This window comes from Amblyomma maculatum, chromosome 10 (assembly GCF_055883805.1).
Source record: "Amblyomma maculatum isolate TAMU_Amacu chromosome 10, ASM5588380v1, whole genome shotgun sequence".
Taxonomy (NCBI): domain Eukaryota; kingdom Metazoa; phylum Arthropoda; class Arachnida; order Ixodida; family Ixodidae; genus Amblyomma; species Amblyomma maculatum.
Window position 1 is genome coordinate 160,968,649 of NC_139353.1, and position 25,970 is coordinate 160,994,618.

General features: G+C 46.7%; 1 protein-coding gene across 1 annotated transcript in view; it reads right to left on the reverse strand.

Annotated features, from left to right (window-relative positions):
- The window catches only part of Bub1 (Bub1 kinase), a 158,393-nt gene that overhangs the window by 36,484 nt on the left and 95,939 nt on the right, over nt 1–25,970 (reverse strand). Inside the window, exons 15-18 of the mRNA XM_084580585.1 lie at nt 16,122–16,232; nt 15,607–15,747; nt 12,281–12,396; nt 4,516–4,716 (exon numbers count right to left, since the gene is read on the reverse strand). Coding sequence (XP_084436711.1) covers nt 4,516–4,716; nt 12,281–12,396; nt 15,607–15,747; nt 16,122–16,232 — 569 coding nt within the window. The remainder of the gene's footprint in view (nt 1–4,515; nt 4,717–12,280; nt 12,397–15,606; nt 15,748–16,121; nt 16,233–25,970) is intronic.

The following is a 25,970-nucleotide window of genomic DNA, read 5'->3' on the forward strand; positions in this document are numbered from 1 at the left end:
TTCTCTTGTACCCGCACGTGTATTCCTAAGGGCAGCTTTCCTTTCAGCAGGGTTTTGTGTTTAAAAATGACGTGTGGTAGCTTCCGCCCGTCTGCCATCACGCCTAGCATCACCGTGCATAGTTGTTTTTCGGCACCAGTCGTCCTGATGTGTACAGACCGCGCACTTGTCTGCCTCACTGTCGTGTTGCTCGGCATGTCAAGATTGAGGGGCGTTTGGTCCGCATTTCCTATCTGCGAGAGCAAGAAGTTTTTTCTTGCGAATTCGTATGACGAAGCGATGTAAGTCCACAATCTTGTCTTCATAGGCTGCAGGTAGACACTAGCAAACCGTCGTCCGCCTCCTGAGCGAAAGTTCATTGCGCCGCAAGTATCGCGTGACCCACCCGTTACTTGCCCAGAAATCTTGCCGAGATGCCTTCTTTCCTGGCAATTACGCGTGCCTGGTTCTGTATCAGCTCTATTGACACGGCACAACCATCCGCCCGTAGAGCCATAATGTAGTCTAGGAGTTTCAGCCTCAGAAAACTTGCCCTTCTTCGGACCACGGAGGGCACGCCGAGTCTTGCTGGTTGCCTTGAGTTTGTCGTGCTGCCGTCTCCAGTAGCGGATGCAAAACTCGTTGATTCCGAAGTGTCTGCTGGCGGCGCAGTTGCCTTGCTCCAAAGCGTATTCGACAGCTTTTAGTTTGAAGGCAGCGGTGTAGCTTGCGTACCGCCTCATGGCGAAGCGTTACCAAGAGCACAGTGACAAAGTAACACGCACTGAACGAGGCCTACGAACGTCTTCGCAAAATGGCGGAACTACGCACGGGACTCGGGAGAACGTACGGCGGAACCAGCGGAACAAAGTGACAAGAAACACCTTGACGCCTTGATGTTTCCTTCTCGAAGCGCTAGTGGCACTAGCGATTGGAGCTGGTGATGATGACAATGATGGTGGTTCGGGTAGCGCCTCCTGGTACCGTATGCACTTGACCGGGCCAGCTAGTTTCAGTAGCACTTGAAAGATGGCACTAGTCGAATCTAGCGGCAGTAAAGGTGGGGGTGCGATGATTATGCGAGGAAATAGAATTTTTCAATTTTCGATAGGCAATAAGGGGGATGCGAGGATTATGTGAGTGCGAGCATTATGCGAGTAAATATGATATAACAATCAGGAACCATGCGAAAGCAGTTGTGTGGCTGAGATCACTCGAGAACAGACAGCGAAAAACTTGGAGCCAACATCCGGGATCGACTACACAACATAAACAATTGACATTATCTTGAACGTACAGTAATGTCATTGGCCGAGATAACTTTGGAGCAGTTTTAGAGCAGCCAGAGTATGTTTTGGCATCGAAAAGTGAACGTTTGATGCTGATGATATGCTGTACTGTCCAGTTAATAACTCAATTTTTAAGTTGATTTTCTGCTGGTTCGAGTACGTTAGGACGAAATATGATGTGCGTCGGCATTCCTCTTTTGCCGCTCGAGCACTTATGTGTTAAAATGAAATCAGTGCATAAAATAGAAAAAACATTCAGTTCTTGGAGGGTTTCAGCACATCGTGATCTGCTTCTGAAAGGATCCAGCTGTGCTTGCTCATGGTAGGTGCACACTTTCTTGTCCTGTCTGTCAGCGCTGTTTTCCGTTGTTCCATCCAACAAAACCCAACCAGCTCGACTCCGTCCTTTTAACAAATGGCTCCTTGTAGAAGTGGACTGCGTTGTACTAAAACTGTATTTAAAAGTGTTATCCAGGGGGTACAACCACATAACCTTGCCTCGACCGGAAAAAAGGGGCCACATATAGACTGCTACTGCATGATGCAGATACAGTCAAACCTCGATATGACAAAGTACTACTCGCAGCCGAAAATTTCGTTAAATTGTGGATTTCGTTATGTGGAGGTTCCCACGTTCTAGCTGTCCAAATAAAGTAAGAGGTTAGTGCAGCACTGCTAGTAGTTGCATGGAAACTTGTAAATTACGAATTCAGAAAATAAGCAAGAAATTCTAACATAATACAGTCGAACCCGGATATATCGAACTCAAAGGGGATCGCGAAATAGCTCGATATATCGATAATTCGATATACAGAAATCGGCTTGTGACGGCACTTACGATGCGAAAAAACGAAACTGTATTTCTCGCGTATTCAACCCACTCGCATAATGAACCCATCCTCCACTTTTGCACCCGAGAATTTAAAAAAAAAAAAAATGCGTGAAGGCCAGCTTGCTCACATGCAAGCGATTGAGCGATCTCAGCGACGGGCGGCAGCGACAGAGCGAAAAATTTCAAACTTGTTGGAACTGCATCCCTTTGGCCGCTCGAGCCACCGCGGCAGCTCAAAACAAGGTTTCTGTGTCGCCGCGGCAGAAATCGCGAGCGTTTTCACTTGCATGTCGATGGCGCGCGTCACTCCGTCTCGGTGGTCTAATCCACAGCTCATTTCTTGGCATATGCCAAGATGCTGCGCAGCGATAACGTCCGGGCGCGTTTATCTTTTGATAGCTCCTGCGGCGGCGGGGAGCGAACTTGGCAGAGTGCCTGTGATGGCTTGATTGCACAGGCCACCCCGCGCTTAGGGCGGGCGTCATGATCGCAGCAGCTGACCGCGTGCTTTCGTTGATTCATACATGCAGGATAGACGACTCCTGCAAAAAAGAAAGAAAAAAAAAAAAAAAAAACTGCCGCCGCTTAACGTCTGAACAGCACAACGATAAGAAAGGATAACTCTCAAAAAAAAAAAAAAAAAAACGTAAAGAGAGAGCTGTCGCTTTTTAACGTCCGCATGCGCCATAGCCGCGCCAGCCGCCGCGCACAGAGGGTTCGCAACACACGCTGGAGAAAGCGTACGATGTCTGTCTGAAAACGGGCTGAGCTGGCTTGGTGCATGCGTAGCGCGTGCTGAAGGAGAGAGATAGCTCGGCAAAAGAATGGGCACACCCACGCACATGGCTTGCAAACGTCATGTGTTAGCGCGCAGGAAACGATAACTGCAGATGCGCGCGCCTTTGGGAAATGGACGCGGCGCTGCCCAGACCAGCCGTCGCCGAACTGTTCCTTCTCATTCCTTCCGCGCATGGCTTGAAAACGTCACACGGCAAACGGCCAAGGGTGATGCGATCGTTTTTGGCGAAGGCACGCTTTCCAGTCCGTGGTGTGGAGTTCGATATATTGAACGACCGGTGAAATTAAGTTCGATGTATGACGCGGCTTTCCTACACTTTAACATGGGATTTTCAAGGAAATATTCCACGAGTTCGATATAACCAAAATTCGATATATCAGGGTTCGACTTAGCGCTGACAAGGGTACACTGGCTGTTTTGTATATCAGGAGGATAATGGGTGATAGCAAACGGACACAAACGCATCATTTTGCTTCACTTGAGCCAAGAGCGAGCACACCACCCACGCCGGCGCGTCTACCTTTGCGCAGCAATCTTTCATTCTGACCTCAGATACGCGTGTACCGCATTTACACCCATAATGAACTTGCCTCCACATTTGCCGTCAACTGAAAGAAAAAAAATAATGCTAGTCATTAGCGCGTCCCTCGGTTCAGCGCCGTCACAGGTCCTGTGTATTTCTTGGCAGGGCGCCAAGGCTCCGTGCAGCGAGAACTTTATGGTGCACATTAGCCCGTTAGCTCCAGTGGAGGGGAGGGGGGGGGGGGGGGGGGCAAACTGCAGAGTGCCAGCGGCTTTGACGGGAGTGCCAGCAGTGGCTTGCTCCACTGGTCCAGTTACTCGGTGCCTTCCCTTTATCAAGCAGCGATTGGAGTGGGTGCTGGCCGCTGCCACAAAATGAGCAGCAAATGTCTTTTGAAGCGAAGTATGCTAAAAGCCCGCGTCATGATCGCGGCTGACCGCATGCTTCCTTTAACGGCTGATGGATGGATGGATGGATGGATGAGTGGGCAAAAAAAAAAAAAGTCTACTTTCCGCATACTGAACCCTCCCCTCAAATTGACGTTGATGTCTGGCAAATGCAAAATGCAGTATGTCTCGGCTAAGGTTTAGTTCTCATCCCATTGTCAATGTGGCTGCTGATACATGCGTGCAATGCGCAAGGACTTCGTTAAATCGAAAGCGTTGCATAACTCGGCTTCGCTAAATTCGTGAGAAAAAAACATGGTTTTCAGTAAAAAATAAATGCGTTAATCGCGAATTTCGTTACATTGAGGTTCGTTATATCAAGGTACGACTGTATAAAATTGCCAGACCACGAAACTAATCATCAGCCTGTAAGCAGTGGTTTTGTCAGAGATCCTTTTTCCAAGCAACTCAGCCTCGAAGAGCCGAGCACCACACCGGGGAAAATCTTGTACCCATTGGAGAAGACTAATGGGTACTCAGCGGCACCAGGCATCAAACCTGGTACCTCCTGATTAACACTGGATGCTCACGAGATTTTTTCCATGGGTACAAGCCATCGGCCGGCTTGGTGCTTGGCTTCCTTTGACACCATCTGCCTTCCTCTTCGTGCTGCCCAGATTGGAGAGAAGAAATTTGATAGCACATACCCCTGGAGTGGCGCAGCAGGCGTCTCTGGTGCAGGACCCCGAGAGAGATGACCGTCGTGCTCTTCCTGCACAGCTGGGAGCCTTGGCTGGGTGGTGCTGAGAGTGGCTCCCCCCGTCTGGTGGTGGGAGGAGGAGGAGCAGCTGCTCCCCCCACTGCTGCTGCTGGCTGACTTGCCTTCCTTGCTGCACTCCAAGATGGTGCTGCACAACGACGCCCCAACTCAACTTCACTACAAGACTTCGTCGTCCACCCCTGTCACCTCAGGGAGCTCTCCCAAGCACACTGCACGCTGCACGCTCGCTTCGGATCACTGTTGCACCTAACCACATGACTCGCCATTTGTCTGATATATGCATGGTCGCTGGGCCCGGCCAAAGCCCATGCCCGAACCGGGCCCGCTCTACCGAATATCGCCTTTGCACAGGCCCGGCAGTCAGTCTGAGCGGACTCCTTAATAATGTACATTTACTGCGTGAAAAAAGAAATGCTTAATGCTTTTTAATTACATCAAAAATCATGTAGTCTTCATTTACATGCAGCAGTAAATTAAAGAGTCAACATTCCAAATAACGCGCCATAATAATTCCAAGCACGTAGAAGAAAAAAGTTGCAAGACTGCTTGAAATATTCCTTTGTTATCGAAAGAGCGTGAGACTGTACTACCAAAGAACTGCCCACCTACTGTCTGTATGCACCTTCCACAAGAGAGTCCGAAAAGAGATTCAGATAAACTTATCAGTAATACTGTATGTGCTAAGAGCCGTAATTCTCTGTTATCTGAATTGCTGAATTAGTGCTTGTAAGTATGCTGTTCACGGATTTTTTTCCTTTGGTCATGACTGTATTTTTTTTAGTTTATTACTATGTGTGTACTTTTGATGTAACCAACCCACTCCTTAGTCCTGAATAGGACTGATGGTATTTTTAAAATAAATAAATGATACTGCTTAACTATTTCGTAATTACAAATTAAGATTTAGGGTTTCATAGCTATAGATTACAGGAATTTTTAAATATGGCTTCTTATTAGCAGTCAGCTCTAGGTGCATGCTATTTGCTCAATCACACAGGCTGCCCCCGGCAACTGCACAAGAACCTGCATTAGCAAGGGCAGAAGAAGAAAAAAACCTACATATTCTTATTATCCCAGTGCCGCACAATTCTCCACCGGATTAAAAAAAAACAAAAAAAAAAAAAAAACACACCGGGTGTCGATGCAATTGCATAAACAGGTTTGGGGTGCGACCTGATGCCGGTGAACACCTCCGGCAACGCACTCCCTCACCAGAACAGGAGTTGGCCACCCTGGTGCAGTAATTGGCCGCAACCTCTCATGATAAGCTCCACAAAACACTGGCCCTCAGTCACCAGCGGCTGCGGAACAACTGGCCACGGCAGCGGTCAGACCTGTGACGCAGCAGGGGGTGCTAAGAAAGCCTGGCTCCGCTGGACAGGTCGCCATTGGAAACTGACCCTGGCAACGTTTAATGCTAGAACCCTAGCTACCCTAGCTAGTGAAGCTAGGTTAGCAGTGCTCTTACAAGCACTAGAAGGTATGAAATGGGATGTCATAGGGCTTAGCGAGGTTAGGAGGCCGAATGAGGCATATACTGTACTGAAGGATGGGCATGTACTGTGTTATCGAGGTTTACCGGAGAGGCGAGAACTAGGTTGACAAAGGGGATCAGTGATTGCAAGAAGGCTTGTTTGGATGTGTTTTTCACTGTTAAGACTCATAAACCGGACTCGCCTTTCAGATGTATTGTGAGTGAACGTGATGCGTGGCAGCAGCAGATCAGCCGGTATCTTCTTAAACATTTAAAAGGTTTGGAGTTTGATGATCCCTTTGCTACTAAGAATTCTTTTGAAGTGACCAATTTTTTAAAAGATCAAACCAATCTTGGGTACTTTTTTCTATTGATGTAGAGGATTTGTTCTATTCGGTGCCGCATTTAGACTTGTTTGAATCGGTAATGGCACTACAGACTTTCAGAACTCTGCTGGTGTCAATGTTGACAATTTTCTAGCCCTACTCAAATTTTACCTTAAGTCCACTGTTGTGTCGTTTGGGACCGATATGTAGGTGCAGAGAAGGGGAATTTGTATAGGGTCATGCGTTGCCCCAGTTCTATGTAACATCTTTTTATCTTCTGTTGACAGAGCAATTTATACATCCCTTAATGGTTCAGGTTTTAAAATATTTAGATATGTTGATGATTTCTTAGTCATTTTGGATAAGGGCTCTGCAGTGATTCAAAGTGTGGAAAGTGTTCTTTCTATTTTTAAGATACAAGGAAAAGGACTTACGTTTACTCATGAGCTACCTGTGAACAACAAATTGCAGTTTCTTGATTTAAATATGAAAATTTGTGATGGGGAAGTGTGTTGCAAGTATTTTCCCAGGGCTAAAAAAGAGCTACTTCCATATGGTTCAGCCCATTCGAAGACTGTTAAAAGAGGGATAACTTCCCTTTGTTTGGAGTCGGCCTTGTTAAAATCACGTGTACATATGGCAGAGGAAAGCTTCAATAACCAATTACAAAGGCTTGAGGTGGCTGGTTTCCCGGTTATGATTATTTGTGGAGTAGCAGAGTCTCTGCTTCAGAAAATGAAAGGGAAAAAAAGAACGGCAGATAAGTTGAGAAATAAACGCCCACAAGTGATTCGTTATATACATAGAGTTGCACACTGCCTGAAAAAGGTGGCAGGTAGGTTTGAGGTGCCCGTTGTGTTTTCTGCCCCCAAAAAACTGGGTGGGTTGTGTGCATTAATTGGGAGGAGAAAGAAAGCACAATGCGATAAGAAGCATGTAAAGAGTTTTATTGGATGTCGGGTGGGAGTGATTTATGAGATTCCACTGACGTGCGTTAAAGTATATATACGGCAAACTGGAAGATGTATCAGTGATAGAATGACGGAACACGAGAAGCCCATAGAAAATGGGAAGGGGTCAAATTTACCCCTGCACTGTCAGAAGTGCAAGTGTGAGCCACTGTTTAGCAGGCTTATTATTTTAGGGAAGAGTCAGGATAAGATGGTGCGCAAAATTTTAGAGGCATTCTGGATAAAGAAGAAACAAGACAGATGTATTAGTGAAGCTTCGCTGAGTTTACATAGAAAAGAATTTACCTTTATTGAGCAATCTTCTTGAGTAATGCAAAGAACGAGTTTATTATCGGGCCTAAAGCTGTTATTCTTGGACACCTCTCACGTATTGTGGCCATGGTAGTTTAAAGATTTTTTTCTCCTCAAGTACATGGATTATGTTGCTTCGTAGACATGTTGGCAGGTTACAGTTTTTTCAATACATAGGGACTTCACAAGTGATGTATTGTGGATGGGCATGTCCTACTGCACATGTGTGGTGGTGGTTATTAGTGTGTGACTATGCGACTATGTGGTGGTCTTTGTGACTGTCCAGGGTGGTATTAATTTCTGGGCAAAGCAGAGGTGTGGAGAAGCAAGTGAGTGTAGAATTGGTGACTGCCTTGCTTGGACATGCAGCTGCCATGCAGCTAGCACAGAACCGGGTTAAGTGGAGAAATATGGGAGAGGCCTTCGCCCTGCAGTGGGTATAATCAGGCTGATGATGATGATGCTTGGACGATGTTTATGTTCTGCAGGGAAGAAAGTGCCAATATTCCCTTAGCAAAGAAGAGGAAGATGAGCCGATGTACTTGAGTGTAGAAGAAGGAGTGGTGAAGAGGAAGTGTTTTCAGATCCATATTACAGTTGGTAGTGTGCGCGTGTGTTGTGTCTCTTCGCTTGTGTGTGTGTTTGTTGCGCCACATTTCTGGGTATTATGCAGCCATAACATGTCAGTGGAGAAAAATCGGGACAAAAGCTTTTTTATTTACTTTTTAGAAGCCAAACGGAATGGAGTTGCAAAGCTGTTTCTTACATTAACAGCAATTCCCTACGATATTTAGAAAACTTGTTTCCATTGTTTGTTGGAATATGAAAAAATTCTTTACCCATTAATTTTTGGGCTTTTTTAACATATACAGAGAAAGCTCTTTAATTAGAACTTCGATAATTCAAACTTTTGGATAATTCGAACTAAACTACTTGGTCTAGCCAAGCTTCATAAAGGTCTGTGTATAAAAAAAACCTTGTTAATTTGTATGTGAGCCGGTTCTACTTATGGATAATTCAAATTAGGCGCTGCCGCGTCTGGGCAGTCATGCGCCCAGCACATGGGCAAAGAAATGCCTCTGCGATATGGAGGCATAGTTAGAGACTGCGCACGTTCAAAACGAGAACAGATGAAACGAGATAAAACCATGGAAGAGTGAATAAAGCTTAAATGGTGCCATGACCGGCGTGACGGCCGGCGGTGCCTGAGGGTAGGGGTTGATGGCCGCCTGCTCTTCCCTTCCGCGCAACCTCCAAAGCTTGCAAGTAAACACTCGTTAATTTGACCCCTGTTAATTCTGAAATACGGATAAGTATTTCTGTTGGCTCGATCCCAGCCAACGCCCATGAAAGGCTAGATGTCGGACGGGCGCTATGGATCTCCAAATAAAAAACTAAATTGTTACACGAGGAAAACATCATATTTTTGCGACAGTCGTCGACCCTTCCGCCCATCAGTCATCAACGAGAGCACGTAGTCAGCCACAATCATGATGCCGGCTTCTGCATTGCTCGCTTTAAAAGGCGTTTGTACTATCACGTGTTATAATGCTTGTTTAACAGTGGACAGTGGCCACCCTAAATGTGGCATGATAAAAGCAGACATCCTGAAAACGAGGCAAGCACAACCAGACTAGCGATGGCACTCAGCCAAGTTGCCGCCCCCCATCCTTCCAGATAGAACTAACGCCCCAGCCACGATGTTACCCCTGCGCAGAAATGCACCGTGGAATGTGATGGTGTGCAAAGAAGGGACACGCTAATGCTTTTCTTTTCTTTTTTCAACTTCTGAGTGGTTCATTATGTGTGGAGGTCGTTATGCGAGTAAATTAAAGAATTCGGTAAATTGACTGTAATGCAAATGATTCTTAGCTTTTCGAGGCCATTTGATAATTGGAATACTGGATAACAAATTTTTATCCCTGTCCCGTGAAGTTTGAATTATTGAGCTTTTAATACATCAGGTTTAAAGGGCTCGTGACAGCTAACAACTGAGTATAAACTGAATACTATTGCCTTTCACTCATCACATGTTAAATTATAAATCCTCGAAATTTGAGCTCATTCCGTGCAGTGGATAGTTTTAAAATTAATTTTTTCTATTAATATTGGAATCAGCTATCTGGTCTGGCAACCAGTAGCCGCTGATGTCATAACGAGATATGATCCCCATGTCGTTTGCAGTCTTGCATGGTGAATGGTGGTCACAGTTTTTTTCTTTATTTTTTCTTAAGCAAAACTGTTTTATTCACATTGTACTGTGATAGTCATCGCCATCGACATGCACCTGTGCGTTGTGCGACGAAGACGAAGAAGAAGTACGCTGGGCTCGCCGTTGCAAGGTCCTGTCCTCACAGCTCTCCATCTGAGCGTCAATAAACGCCCTATTACAACATATTCTCTTTTCTTTCAGAAGCCTTCACCATAATATGCGACCTTAGTGATTCTCAGGACTTGTTTTGAGCTTCGTCAAGAGATTGCCGAGGAGGCCGAAATCGACGGGCTCATGCTGTATCATTCAGGCGTACTATTAGAAGCATATCATTCTTACGTTATGAGGGTTAGCTTGTTTTAGCAACAACTGCTCTCACATATAAAAAAGCACTTGTCCAACATTTCTTTCGGCCGTGTACATGCGCCGCGAAAGTGGGGAGGGGTTAGCGTTATGTTCCTGATTGCTGAGCTATTGCCATCGCTCTTTTGGTCCAAAAACTATCTTAGACCAGCATACATTGGCACGAGACCATACCTTGTGACATTAAAGGAGCAGACAAAACTTTTGAAAGAAGCGGTACCTCTTGACTTGCTGTTATATGCGCATGTTAGTCAGACTTAATTACTGTCAGCTGGTAAAGCATTTTTGCATAACTATACTCAGTCTGGCCATGGCCAGCGTACGAAAGAATGTGCCGCCACCACTTCAGTCCCTTCATCGCAAAACCCAATGCGATTTGATTGCTCTTCACAGCATGCCCGCACCGAACAACAGCCTCCCATCCGCTGCATCTTGATCGCTTTCCCCGTAGTCGCACACGCGACTGCGACCTACTCCCGAGCCTCACCTTGCGTTTTTCTAGTGCTTCTTCAACAAATGACTCGTGAGTGCTTCCACGTAAGCATACACCATTTGGTATTTAATGTGTGAACCCTAAACTCCCATAGGAATGCGCCAATTCGCGGACTACAACTGCACAGCGTGTTTGTTTACATAGCTTAAATTTGCAATGACTGGATGTGTGCTGCTTGTTCACACGGCATAAAATGTAAGCTGAGCCAGCAATACCAAAACTATCCACTTCTTTTCGCACCGGTTGCACCTTCATTTGTTCACAAACTACAACTGTGTTGCAAGAAGCGTCGTGGATGCGATATCCCTACCTGGACAGTCACCAGATCAATATTTCTGGCCCTGCTCTTGCTAGCTATTTTCTTTAAACCTAGCCTCATGTATCTCTTGACAACAAGATAAATGTAATAATCATACGGGAAAATTTACTGAAAAGAATGTCTTGGCACCAAAATACACCTTTCCTTTGAGATTTTTTTTTTTTTTTTGTGTAACTTCGGCTCAAATTGGTATAACACATTAATTTTTACTTTAATCTACATTCCAACCATTTCTGATCATACTGATATGTCAAACCTTGCCATAATTTAAATCTGCATGTTCTGACATGTTTTTCCTTGTTTTCTCGAAACAGCATTTTTGAGGGTGCTGCAATTTTGGAGGAGCGATACCTGTTGAACTATTTGCGCTATTGCTTTCATTTTTTCATTCCTGCAAAGATATTTTCTTGAAGAGTGCAGTAAGACTCAAATATATGCAATTATGATGAGGCAACATTTACAAAACTAATTATTTATAACGGGTGTCAAATCGAGCTTTTCCACAGAAAAGTTTGATGTACTGTAACGCAAGTTCAAATTAATCTAGCACCTCCATTCTTGGTTAGCTGCACTATGTAATATTTCTAGATAACTTATGCAGGCTGATTTTCATCCTGCCCTTGTGCGCTTAGTAATTAGCTCACCTCCAAATGAAGAACATTAATGAGGCAAAATTCTTAAAACTATCCGCTCTACAAAAGAAACAATTATATATTTAAAATTAGCATGTCAAAATACATAAGAGATGCAAGTTTAATCCAAATCGGTCCATAGATAAGAAAAAATTTTTTAAGAGGGGTGTTCCCCCTTAACTCGGGCCGCTTATTGAAGACATAATCGTTATCAGTAGCAGGCGACGCATGCAACTTTGTGATAGGGTACTGTCAGCAGCGCCACTTCTGTTGTCATGAAGCGGAGGATCAGTGAACTACGCTTTGTGCCCCGGCAGTTGCCACACCTACTCATCTAGGCATCACAGCAAAGGTACTTCTGTCATCGTTGCCAGGTGAAAAAAAGAGTAAGCTGACTGATGTAACAAGTGCGCGATGCCTTAACCAGTGGGTGCAATTTGTAAATGCAAATGAAAAAATAATGCATAATTTTAGAACATTCTAGCCGCCAATTTGAATCGTTCTAGTGCATGCAAGTAGTGTTTGGGAACTGTTTGAAATGTGGAAACTTTGTGCACAGACAGTGGCTGATCCACCTGTGGTTGCCATTTGCTGAGAGGAGATCCTATACCTGAGGTCAGCAGCAGCGGCAGAGAAGCGGCGTTTGGCCAGGGGTACCACGGCAGCGGCATCCACGGTGGCAGCTGCTGGGGGTGGCTCACAAGCAGGCTGCTGCTGTTCCACCACCTGTGGGCCAAAGCAGCCCAGACAAAGACAAGTGTTGCGGGGAAGCATACATTTTGACCAGCCATCGTCTGGAGGGTTCAAATTCACTTGTCCAAAATATGCAGCGAAGGCACTAAATGCACCCAGTCTTGCAGTAGCAGTGGCACTTTGCATCGGGACACCAGAAAATCACAGTGTTGCTTCCAAATCGAAAAAAGTATCTTTAAACAGTTTGCGACATGTATACCAACATTCAGGGCACAGCTCTGAAAAGAGACAAGAGCCAGGAGCCATCAAATAACAAAGAGGGAGGTAGGCCACAGAATGGTTGGCGTTTTTTCTGTCAAAGTTGTGCATCTCATTGTGCTCACAATAAAAAATAAGAAAAATGGTGTCATTTTCAGGCTGCTGGAATTTAGGTCTAGTTTCAGGCATGCTGTTGGCCTAAGGTAAGCTGGCTTGAAGCATGCTTCATGTACAACGCCTGTGGCAGGCGATAGCACAAAATGAATAAAATGACACCGCTACTGCTGGAGCAGAGCAATGGGTCCATTTACAGATTGGCTGTGCCCATGGCTGCTAGGAGATGAATCTCCCATGCCTTTTAATATTTTCACAAAGTATGAGACGACAGTTAATAGTCAGGGATCGAAGCAACGTAGCAAGTGACTGCCCTCTAGTTCTCATGCCAATGCATGGATAGCTCCTAACACTGAACAATTGGCTGTTGTGAGACCATAGGCATTTCGAAAGAGATACCAGGATGCGACTTAAAAAGAAGCCTGTTCTTAGTCAACCACTTGAAGAAAAATTCCCTCTCGAAATGCTCTTTTTATGCCTGTGTATTAAACTCTCCTTCCAAAGTGATGCCAATTTTCCTATACAAAGGTGGGTTCATTATGCAACATATACGGCATTTGAGGGGCAATGCTTTAGAAAGCTGCGTAACATCACTGAGTGCAGCAACATGTTAATGTATGCAGTCGCATGGCCACCACCATCGCTAAGCATTGCGTGCTGCCCAGCTAAACCTTCCCCTGATTGACACTATTAGGCTTGTCAATATATTGGCACTTCCTGAGAGGCATTGAATTCTAAGTTTTATGCTGTAAATTCAAAAGAGCAAACTTTGGACAGCTGCTTCACGTAATGTTTACATGAAGAGCACATGCTTTGCACATGCTTTGCACACACTCATTGGCAAGGTAGCTGATGTGTGCTCATGTGTGTGGGTGGCTTTGCTCTTTTTTACGTAAAGCACGGGCTTCGTTAAATCTCCGCAAAAAAGCCTCTGCAATTTTTTTTATTTACATGAGCCACTCATGATACATTTTAACCACACTTGTGCTTTGCTCCCAGAGAGGCTCGCGGGAGCCGGGCCACTCATGACCGGGCCTTTGTGCTGGCTGTGCTGGCTGTACCCGCTGTAAGGTCGGTAATTCGAAATTCACGGGATCAGGGGGAAAGTTTCAACCAAATGGCCTCGAAAAAACTGGCAAGAACCATTTGCATTACAGTAAATTTACGCATTTACGCACGCTACAAACCCACTCGCATAATAAAGCCACTCTCACTTTTTGCCTAAGAATTTGAAGAAAAACAAAAGAAGGTGTCAGTAGTTAATGTGTCCCTCTGTTTCACGCTGTCACAGTCCACAACACATTTCTTGGCAGTGTGCCAAGATGCTGCGCGGCAATAGCTATAGCAAAGAGAAGAAGCGAACTTGGCAGAGTGCCAGCGCTTGTCCAGTTGTGCAAGCCTCGTTTTCAGTACGTTCTCGAAGTGGCATCCGTGTGCTGAGCATGTTAAAGATCTTCACGTAATCAAAGTTACCCCTGAGCCCTCTCCTACGAAAACCCTCTCTTTCCGCTTTCACTCCCACCTTGCTCCCTTCTCTTACAGCGCAGTTTAGGTGTCCACAGAACTAGTATGACAGATACAGCACCTTTCCTTTCCTGTGAACCAATTATTATTATTACTATTATTATTATTATTTATCTTGCCAAGGGCGATTGGGGCGGGCATCCTCTACTCCCATTCGATCATTGGAATGCGCGATAGTAGCAAATGACTTTTGAAGTGGACGATGCTAAAAGCCAGTGGCATGATAGCGGCTGACCGCGTGTTTCCGTTGACGACTGATGGGTGGAAGGATGAACGACTCTTGCAAAAAAAAAGGAAGTTTTCCCGCGTAACCGTAGAGCCCGTCCAGTCATAGCCTGTCATGGGCGTTGGCGGCTGGGACCGCGCCGACAGTACTTATCTATTTTCGAATTAGGAGAGCTCCAATTAACGAGTATTCACCTGCGAGTTTCGGAGGTTGTGTGGAAGAGAAAGCAAGCAGCCGCCATGCCAGTCACGGCGCCATGTAGGCTTTAGGCCCTCTTCCATAATTTTACATGGTTCCACCTTCTGTCCCCGTTTTGGATGTGCGCAGCCTCTAACTATGCCGCTCTTTTGCGAAGGTTCCATTTTTGTTTTTGCCCACGTGCTGGGCGCCAAGCCGCCCAGATGCAGCGGCGCGTAGATCGAATTATTCGTAGTGGAACAGACTCGCGCACAAATTAACTGTCATTTTTGTACACAGATCTCTATAGAGCTTGGCCGAATTAAGTAATGTAGTTTGAATTATCCGGAAAAATTTAAATTATTGAGGTCCGAATTACCGAGCTTTTACTGTACCAACTCTGCCTGGAGTGCACGCAAAACCCTCAGCTAGCTTTAATTTTTAAATCAAACAGGAGTGCGCAGAGTCAACGTGTTGCACAACCAAATCAAATGGTGCAGTGTAAACACGGCAGCTCTTCATGCAGTTACGCCCATTCGGACCGATGAATCGCACTTAGCAGCCATTTTTGTTGCCAGCCGCCCTGCCAGAGCTCTTCACAGACCAACTGTACAGCAGCGTGGAACACTGCCTCCTCTCTCTACACACAATCAAACATGCACACACATCACACTGCCAAGGCACACTGCTGCATTGCTTGCCTCACTCACAGGGCAGAAACCACAAACCACCACACATTACATCCATTTCATGCTGCTCGAGTGCTACGCTTCCTCGGTCACACGTTTCCCAAACAGTTATTGACTGGAATGGCCTCCTCAGGTCATGACCACCTGACCACATCAACATGTACAACTATTCTTTCTCACATCCAAGAACTGTAATCTTCACCCATGAAATGTAATACCCTGCAAGTGGCCTTTATGGCAGTAAAACGAACACACCTGTTCGGCTGGTGGTGGGGGCATGAGGCGGTCCTCTCCCCCCAGCGAGATGCCCTGCACCAGTGCTGTGAGGCCGCCCAAGGTGAAGTGCTCACCCACGCCTGGCACTGTGTTTTCAGTGGAAAATGGCGTCGAGGTCACCTACGTGGTTAGCACACAACACCAGTTAAGCATTCAACCAGGCAGGTTGTCGAAGGAATGTCAGCACCCTTGATAAACTTCCAAACTTCAAGCGACATTCGACTACTGGACAGTTGGAAAAATGCATCAGTGCTCGCCTCTTGCCATGGCAAAACCAGTGTCATGGCACCATTTCAGAGTGCTGCTCTGGAAAATGTCAGGCAGTGTAAATGCAATCGCTACACTGCCAGCCCTTCAGAAGTCTTTTACCCCTTGGGGCACTCTCAATGCACAAAAGTCACACCCAGAGGTGTGAAGACACTGAAACTGCCTTCCAATAATTCTAATGGTTTCCCACGCGTTTAAAACAAGAGCATCATTTTTAGATCCCTGACCTTGTGAAGGAAGCTCTTGGAGGCTGCATAGAAGAAGGTGCCTCCATCTGTGGCCAGAGGCTCAATTCCCAGCAGGGCATCATCCTCCTCCCCGGCTGGCTCCTGCTGCGGCTGCAGTGAGAGGAAAAAACATTCAGAAGGCCTCCTCCGATCCCACAACTGTGCCTATGCCAGCACATGAAGGTCACAAGACAGAATCAGGGCTCTAAGTCCCCTGGCTAGCTGCCCTTCTCCTCCTTTGCACTGCCTCACAATCCATGCCATATAGTATATGCACATACTATGCATGTGCCCCCTGATGGCAGACACAGCCATCTCTGCAGCAGGCACTGCCTTTCATCTCTCGTCAGCTGTTCAAACACATGAAAGCATAAAACAAGCTTAACGTAAGCAGCAGGTAAGCAGCGTGCCCCTCCTCACCCGTAGGTGCCAAAATGGTGAAGCTGCTGCCGCCGTACGGCACTAGACAACAGCTTACGTGCTATGATGAACAGAGAGCAACAATAATGGTGCCCGAATTCACCAAGGGAACAGCAATGCACACTTTTACACCACGTTTAAAAAGTAAACACGTGTGTGCAGTATATAAACAAGCGTCAGCCCGTGATGTCAGTGGAGATGCGGTGGCGCTAGCGACGGCAGTGACTTTCGTGATGTAGGCAAAAGCCCGAGCCATCTGCATTGGATGCGCGGTGCTTGCTGTGTGCTTGCTGTGTTTGCATAATTCCCAATATTTCTGCAAGCTGTGGTGCAGTTGACTGCGCCAAGAGGTACAAAAAACAAAATGGCACTTGTCTTAACATGTTTCTTGCGGTTGGATAAAGATTAGAGCGAAAGGCAGTGGCGTTGAGCGCGACAAGTACACTCCTCGGTGACGAATTGCCTTTGCCTTAATGTGCGTCGCACTTCTGCACTGAAGCAAGATTGTGGTGATTGCTTTTCGGCGGCATGACGAATAACACAAGAACAAATGCCTGCAACTCGTGTCCGTTGCACTGTGAGTTCTATTCACATGCAGTACTGCCCATGCATATGTTCCCACAAAAAAGGCCACAAAAGCTGCTGCAAAATAACTGCAATTACCTTGAGCGGTCACTCTAGCGCGATATTACCGAAATAACAGGCCTGGAGTTGTGAAGTATCTTTTATCTGTTTTTACTTTCGCAAGTTTTGATGAGTGAATATTCATCGCTGGTTCTAGAAAGCCAGTAAACATTGTTAGGATCCGGGCAGCCACGCAGTGTTATTTTACATATTCTTAAATTTCCTTTTTGAAGGTCATTAAAACCCTGACAAACAAAACAAATATCCATGTACAACCTAGCTTTGATTGAGCAGGACATTTCAGCATATATGGCACATATGAGTTTAATGTCCCAAAGTGGAATCGGCTATGAGGGGTGCAAAATAAGTAGAATACGATGACGCATATTTGAATAAAAAATTGCCATGTATATTGAAAAAGGCTCAGCAGATTGCGCAAATTTCGTTGCAAGCGATCGTGGAGAACGTTCCATTTGCGCTCATGCTTCTCTCCTATAGAGCAAAGAGAACAAAATGAGAGCATTCTTACAGGCCTTCATGTACAGTCGTGCCCCGTTAATATGACCCCCGTTAATATGGACGACCCGAATTATGGACAGTTTTTCTGGGGACGAAACCTTTTTAATGTATTTTTGCCTTATTAATATGGGAACTCGCTGTCCGGACAATGGACAGGGGAGGAATGCACGCGCCCCACTTGGGCACATGTATTTTTGTCTCGTTCATATGGACAGTGCTTGAAAAAAAAAAAAAAAGCAGAGGAGTCCGAACGCAAGTTAAAGAAGGGCGCGCCGCCCGCCAACCTACACGACAGCCGATACAGCGGGATGCCTGAACGAGTCCTGTGGGGTTGCAAAGAACCAAAGCGGGCGTGTCGCCGTTCTAAGGGAGGGGGAGTGCAAGAGCGGAGAAGAACGTACACAGCAAACCAAGGGTCAGCGTAAGAAAGACCCCGAAAGGGGGGAACTAGGAGATTTCTGGGTGCAGCGGAAGTGCCGCCGTAGTCGGGAAAACAGCAAACTGTGGTTGCAATAAATTCTGCTGAACATGAACAGAGAAGCCGGTAAAAGCGTAAGAAATGACAGGAAGAAAGACAAGTGCCTACAGTGGCGGTGGGAACTGAAGTTTTCTTTCCCCAAAGCGCAATGTGTGTTCCATGAAGTCGTTAACGCTTTTCGGTGAGAATTAAGACACACTCACAAAGTAGAGCGACAAAAGAAAGGCGACGCATGAACACGCAACCAGGACCGGGCGTCCCGTCTTGGACACGCTTCCCTCTCATGCTCCTGGTTTTCGTCCCTGTTGCGCTGCCGAACTGCCAAACTATGCACACTAGGCAGTCCGTATGTCGGCTTCGCTTTGAGTCAACGATGCGGCCTTGACAAGGTCAGAGCTCTGTACTGTACTTCAGCTTGAAGTGTTTGTTTTATGAGAACACATAAAAACGGTGCCAAGAAGATGGGATGTTCGATAACCCTCTGCATAGCAGCTTGCCAACTTGACTCTCTTGCTTCCTTACAGAAACAGTACAAAGCAAAAAGGAAAGAATCAGAAGAACGAAAAGGCAGAATGGTTAACTAGGCAAAAAAGTGCACAGCATCAGGAACCTGTAACCCTCAACTTGAGTCTGGCTTTTGGCATGGTAGGAGTTAAACGCAAAAGAATAGAGCTGAACGCAGGCGCGAAGAAATCTGTGAATATAAGCGGCAAAAGCCATCTCAGTCAATCCAAGCTGGGAGGGACTAGTATCGACAGCTCAGATGTTTCCTCGCCTCAGGAGAATCTCAAGCAGCTACTTAGCGGCTACTTTGCTCAGTGAAGAGGCCATTTCAGAAGTGGCGGCGAGTAGAGAATCAGACGCTGATTCATCGGCCAGTGAGGAGTTTGTGCTCGAAAGTTCGACCAACACAAAGCCCAACATCACGGGTGTCATGGTAAGCGAGTCGCTTCAGACTGCACTACAATTTTTCGAAGACAACAATGACAAGGATAATGCACTCAAAATTGCCAGTGTTCTGTGAAATTTTGAGTCCAGTGCGCACCGTTATGTACAATAGCAGTCGTTAATTACAATTCTTTTTTCTCAATAAAATCCTTTTTGTTTTTATTCATGACTCGTTATTATGGATGACTCGCTTTATGGACAGTTTTGGTCGGAAACCAATGTGTACATATTAACGAGGCACGACTGTATATATATAGTAACCTGTGAATGGCCTTGGCGACGTCTGTAAGATGAGACAGACGCCAAACGTCTTTTCTATCGAGCAGGATAAAACAAGTTGGCAGCACACTAGGAGAATGTTACAATGAACTAAAATATTGAGTTCGTATTAAATATGAAATTGTATGACTTAAGTGGCCGGTACAGTGAGCTAGAAATATGATTTCTAGTTCACTATTGTTGCCGGTATTATTGTTCTTTAGAGTGAAGGGGCTTGAAGCAGCAATCAAAAGAGTCGGCATATGAAAAACACACTTCCAGTCATTCATATCGTCGTCCTCCTTGCATGCGCTAGGAATAGGCCCGGGAGTTGAGCAGTGTTGACTATTAGTCTTTCTGATACATTGCGCTTTCTCATATTTATTTAACTTAATCACTTGATCACTGCCGTCGCCTGCACCATAGCCGCGCGCTGTTGAGGCCACGGAGAAGGAAGCCAGGTAATTCCAGCAGTAATCGGCTGATAACGTGCTGAACTACTCTACAGGCATAAACCAAACTATTTCTACGCACAGAAAACTATTTCTACGCACAGAATTCTACGCACACCTCAGAATATTCGCACGCGTGAACTGGTTTAGAAGGCAGCATCGCTTGGCGCAGTGTAGGCACGCGGCGCTTTTGCCTACAGGGAAGAAAACCTGGGCCAGGGGGCGCTGCGCCGCTCTGTGCGTCAGCGCCCTCCATGGAGACCCCGTCAAAACCTCCGCGCAGTGCGGCCGCGTCGTCTGCTCCCCACCGCATAGAAAAGCGTGCTGTCGTCTGCTCCGTGCTGCTTTCCAGTACGTGTTTGCGCGCGCGCGCGCTCGGTTGTTTCTCTCCTCCTCCGACCGCATTCTGGCCGCCGTCGCGCTCCAACAAAGGGGGCAAGAAAAAAAAAAAAAAAGTCTGGAATAAAAAAGTGACGGCGCGCTTTTTCGCAAAACTCGTGAAAGTGTTTTTCTCTCTTCTCTCTTTCGTGTTGAAACAATGGTTGTAGTTTTTTTTTTTTAGGTATCTCGTACCGCTCGTATCTCGCACCTCTGTTTGTAACTGGCGGTGCCACAGCAGCCATCGCGGAGCCAAGTCGGCCTCGAGAAACAGATATATGTCATTAATGCCATCACTCGGCGCTTATAAAGGAAAAACACATACGTCCTATCCTCATACGCGATCCTGCTTCGGGAGCTCAAAACTAAACATTCGCTAGAGAAGATAACTAAACGAATTGCACAGCGTAGCTGTGGAATTAAGACTACAAAGGTTTCCGTGGAGAGATGTCCCGGCCTGCATGGAAAGTCGTCAGGCATTTCCTCGCTCTTCGTCTCGTGGAGAGAGGAAACTGCCGCAAAATGGCATGCCTCGGCTTCTCGTCAGTGACCTAGGTCGTTAAGAAACCTCTCATCGTAAAGGTAGATAAAGTCATTGATTTCGGATGGCAGCGCCACAGCAGCGAACTCCCCCAGACCGCTGTCAGCAGGAACCAAAGGGTAAGGCGGCATGCTTTGTGCCTTTGTAGGGAACGGGTCCTAAACGCGCCGAACGCAGGCACCACGGCGCCGGCAGCATCGCCTAAAACGTCTGTCCCCAAAGAGTTGAATAGGCCCCTTTCAAGTGAGCAGTCACAAATGGAAAGGAAGCTCCCCAACCAGCGCCCGGAGCACTCGTCGCTGTGTACACGCATATCAATTCTCAACGAGAAGGCTGGACCCTTCATTCTCTGAACAACATGGAAGAGACATCAAGAGGTGCCGCCTCAAGTTTTTCAAAATACCTGTCGCTTGCCTCTGCTTCGAGTACCGAATTCGCGTTCATGTTTTTTTTTGTTTGTTTTTTTGTCTGAACCTGCCAACAAGCGCTCTTTGAAACAATGTCCGTGGCGATCAATTAATTATAATTTCTCACTTTCGAAAGCACCTATAAAAAGCGTGCCTCCAGCCAGCCTCTATGTCAGCCGGGGCACAGAAAAAAGCAAAAATAAGAAACACCACTGGCAAAGAGCGCTGGCTTTGCGCACACAGACGCACGACCATCCCCCCTTGTCCTCACTCTCCTTCTCCCGCTCCGCGTGCACGTGCGGCTGCCTGTAGCACGCGCTCCCGAGCGAGCGGGCTGCGCAGACTCCGCAGACAGCCGCGCGCAGCGCGGGCGCGGATGCGCGTAGGTTTTGTAGTTCCTCTCCGCTCCGCTGGAAACCGAGCGCTGGCGTCGCGGAGCAAACTCCAGCTTTGGTTCTCTACACCCCATGTCGCTGACGATTACAGTGCCACCTTTGTTTACAAACAAGACGCTTGTCTATAGTATGATATGCATACTGACTTCAGTCTTGATCAGTAGAAGATGTCACCGTTTCAAAAATCACCAACTGCTGCAAGATACACATGTATCGAGGTTGGTTCGCAGCAACTATTCATTGCAATGAGCTATTTGAAAATCTGTCACCTTATTCTCAATGTTGAAGCCGTTTGATGTGAGCAGCATACACAGCTGACTACATATGAAAGCAGTCAGCTTATAACTGCTTCTGCACCGTATTCATCTATTGGAGCCAAATCCCGAATAATGTGAGGATTTTTCCATTTTTCAAGTTTCCATGCCTCGAAACCTACAGTGCATCTTAATTGAGGCAGTTGGCACAAGACGCACATGATCACGACTTAAGTGCTAGCATGCATCAAACATATCCCATGCACGTGTCTACTTTTCAGGTGCGTTGTGAAGAAGGCATTGACGTTTCATTGACAAACTCGGGCATCATTCTCGTTGATGTGTGAAATAACTCGTCTCTTCGCCACTTATTACAATGCTCAAGCCACATGCGTCAAGGCTCATTCGTGGCAACAAAGTGTTGCCATGTGCCATTTGAAAATTTGTCATGCTAATCTAGACGTCGGTGCCGGTCTTTGTGAGCGACACATGGCCGACCACAGCTTGTTGGTGATGCCAAGACTAGAAGACAGCGAGGCCTGCACTCTACCATTCGTCCAGGAAGGCAATGCTGCACTTAAATTAACGAAACTGGCGCTGCACACCGAATGCATCGCCGCAGAACTTAACAGAACAGGTGTAGTTATTGCAACCGAATTAAACTAACCTAATATCTCCCAAGGTGAAACTGCAGATAAATTAGGATTTCTGACAGGGTTTCAAGTTTAAAACTAAAAAACAAAACAAAACGGGCTTCTACGCCCAACAATTTAAAAGTTCATCAAGCTTGAGTTTATCAAGCTTGAGTTCATCAAGCTCCTGCAGTCCGTCCAGTCACCGATCATCAGAAGGCTGTTCATAAACAACATAAGCGCTACAAATATACCGCCACCTAAGTCTAATCATGAAGTTCTGACCAAGCTAGGCCTAATGACAACATCGTCCGCAGTAACTCGGGACCGCGGTAGCGTTCATCAGGACACTGGGAAAGAAAACGCATAGCAAACATGAACAGGCAACATCAACTGCAGCACTTTTGCTCGAACCAAGGATGCCACGTCTAAACCACTCGACAACACAACAAACTCGACCATTGCTCCCTTGTGCTGCTAACTAAAGACACCGTAGTGATATGAACACTGGCTAATATGTTAGTAAGGTGCTGTCCCAACCGATTTTTCGGACCTGACTTCTAAGTTCGGCTCTGTTGTGGCACCATCACGTGCTTCATAGAGTTAGTGTATAACACCGACCAAATTTCAGACTTCGGAGCAATAGCGTAAATGACAAGGGACAAAGATCAAGCAGACACATACAGCGTGTGCCTACTTGATCTTTGTCCCTTGTCTTTAATGCTATTGCTCCGAAGTATGAACCAACAAGCCCAAATTCCAACGTTGCTCAAATTTCAGACGTCTGAAACTTCTCTTGCTCATTTTTTTTCAGACTTGTTCTCTCAATCGCAGGTCAAAAGCTTGGAAAAATTGCCACATCACTGCCATTTTGTTTTCGTACAACTTTGAATCTGCATTAGAATGCATCTCGCATGCCCGTAATCAATAGCAGGAACTACCAACTGTGGGAAGCTAATGGACCCATTACTCCCCAAAATTGGGCAGCCAGCGCAGCGTGGGCCTTTGCTCCACGGTTCCATTGACCGGCGACGAAGGAGCTCTGTCCCAGAGCAGATGGCCCAGTTAAGTGCGAGCCTGCTTTTATCACGTGACTATACATCACAGCTTGTGTGCAGCTGCAAGTGAGAGAGCCAGCGGGGAGGATTGCTACGGCGGCTGCTAGCGGAGTCGCAGCGACACAAGTCCACTTGCAGTTAGCGATGTGAGATCACAGAGGGGAAAAAAAAAACTGTGCACCTCTCTAGTCCACTGAAAGGCACACGCTGACAACTAACAACACAGGTGGGTTTTAATTCATTTTGCATTCATTTTGCAAAGCGCCGGGTGTCCCAACTAAACCCAACCGCCAAGGCAACTCTGCGTTTCAACTCTGGTTGCAACCACAGGCAGTTGCTGGAGCTCATAAATCATCACCATCTTCATCAGCCTGACTATACCCACTGCAGGGCGAAGGCCTCTCCCATATTTCTCCACTTAACCCGGTTCTGTGCTAGCTGCATCCACTTGACCCCTGCGAGCTTCTTAATCTCATCTGCCCACCTAACTTTCTGCCGCCCCCTGCTACGCTATCCTTTCCTTGGAATCCAGTTTGTTACCCTAAGCGACCACCGGTTATCCTCCCTTCGCACTACATGTCCTGCCCACTTTTAATTCATTTTGCATTCATTTTACAAAGCGCCGGGTGTCCCAACTAAACCCAACCGCCAAGGCAACTCTGCGTTTCAACTCTGGTTGCAACCACGCTCATAAATCATCATCATCTTCATCAGCCTGACTATACCCACTGCAGGGTGAAGGCCTCTCCCATATTTCTCCACTTAACCCGGTTCTGTGCTAGCTGCATCCACTTGACCCCTGCGAGCTTCTTAATCTCATCTGCCCACCTAACTTTCTGCCGCCCCCTGCTACGCTATCCTTTCCTTGGAATGCAGTTTGTTACCCTAAGCGACCGCCGGTTATCCTCCCTTCGCACTACATGTCCTGCCCACGTCCATTTCTTCTTCTTGATTTCCACTAGAATGTCGGTAACTTGAGTCATTTCTCTGACACACTCTGCACGCTTCCTATCTCTTAATGTTACCCCTACCATTTTTCGTTCCATAGCCCTCTGGGTTGTCCTCAACTTAAAGGGACAGAACACTGGAATTTAGGTCTCGATTTTTTTTCATTGCAGTGGAAAGATTAATGTGTAAAATGTTAGATTCCATAACAGTTTTGTAAGAAACCGGGAATTTTTCTATCAATCCGTGCGCCCGCTTTTATGTAGTCCGATGCTGGAAACCATGGGCAGCGACCACGATGACGACTGGTGGTCGACAAAAAAAGACGTACCGAAAACAAAATACAGTCGAACCCAGATATATCGAACTCGAAGGGGATCGCGAAATAGTTCGATATATCGATAATTCAATATACAAAAATTGGCTTGTGATGGCACTTACGATGCGAAAAAACGATACCGTATTTGTCGTGTAATCAACCCACTTGCATAATGAACCCACCCCCCACTTTTGCACCCGAGAATTTGTAAAAAAAAAAAAAAAATGCGTAAAGGCCAGCTCGCTCACAGCAAGCGATTGAGCGATCTCAGCGACGAACGGCAGCGACAGAGCGAAAAATTTCAAGCTTGTTGGAACGGCGTCCCTCTTGCCGCTCGAGCCACCGCGGCAGCTCAAAACAAGGTCTGTGTTGCCGCGGCAGAAACTGCGAGCATTTTCGCTTGTGTGTCGATGGCGCGCGTCACTCCGTTTGGGTGGTCTAATCCACAGCTCATTGCTTGGCAGCGTGCCAAGATGCTGCGCAGCGGTAACGTCCGGGCGCGTTTATCTTTTGATAGCTCCTGCGGTGGCGGGGAGCGAACTTGGCAGAGTGCCCGTGATGGCTTGATTGCACAAGCCTGGTTCGATTTATCACGCCGCGCTTGGGGCAGGCGTCATGATCGCAGCAGCTGACCGCATGCTTTCATTCATTCATAAATGCAGAATAAACGACTCCCGCAAGAAAAAAAAAAAAAAACTGCCGCCGCTTAACGTCCGAACAGCACAACGATAAGAAAGGATGACTCTCAAAAAGAATAAATAAAAAAACAGACACTGCCGCTTCTCAAAGTCCGCAGGCGCCATAGCAACGTCAGCCGCCGCGCGCAGAGGGTTCGCAACACACGCTGGAGAAAGCGTCAGACGTCTGTCTGAAAACGGGCTGAGTTGGCTTGGCGCATGTGCAGCGCGTGCTGAAGGAGACAGAAAGCTCGGCAAAAGAATGGGCACACCCACGCACATGGCTTGCAAACGTCATGTGTTGGCGCGCGAAAAACTATAACCGCAGATGCGCGCGCCTTCGGGGAATGGGCGCGACGCTGCCCTAGACCAGCCGTCGTCGAACTATCCCCTCTCATTCTTTCTGCGCGTGGCTTGAAAACGTCACGCGGCAAACGGCCAAGGGTGATGCGATCATCTTTGGGGAAGGCACACTTTCCAGTGCGTGGTGCGGAGTTCGATATATCAAACGACCGGTGAAATTGAGTTGGATATATGACGCGGC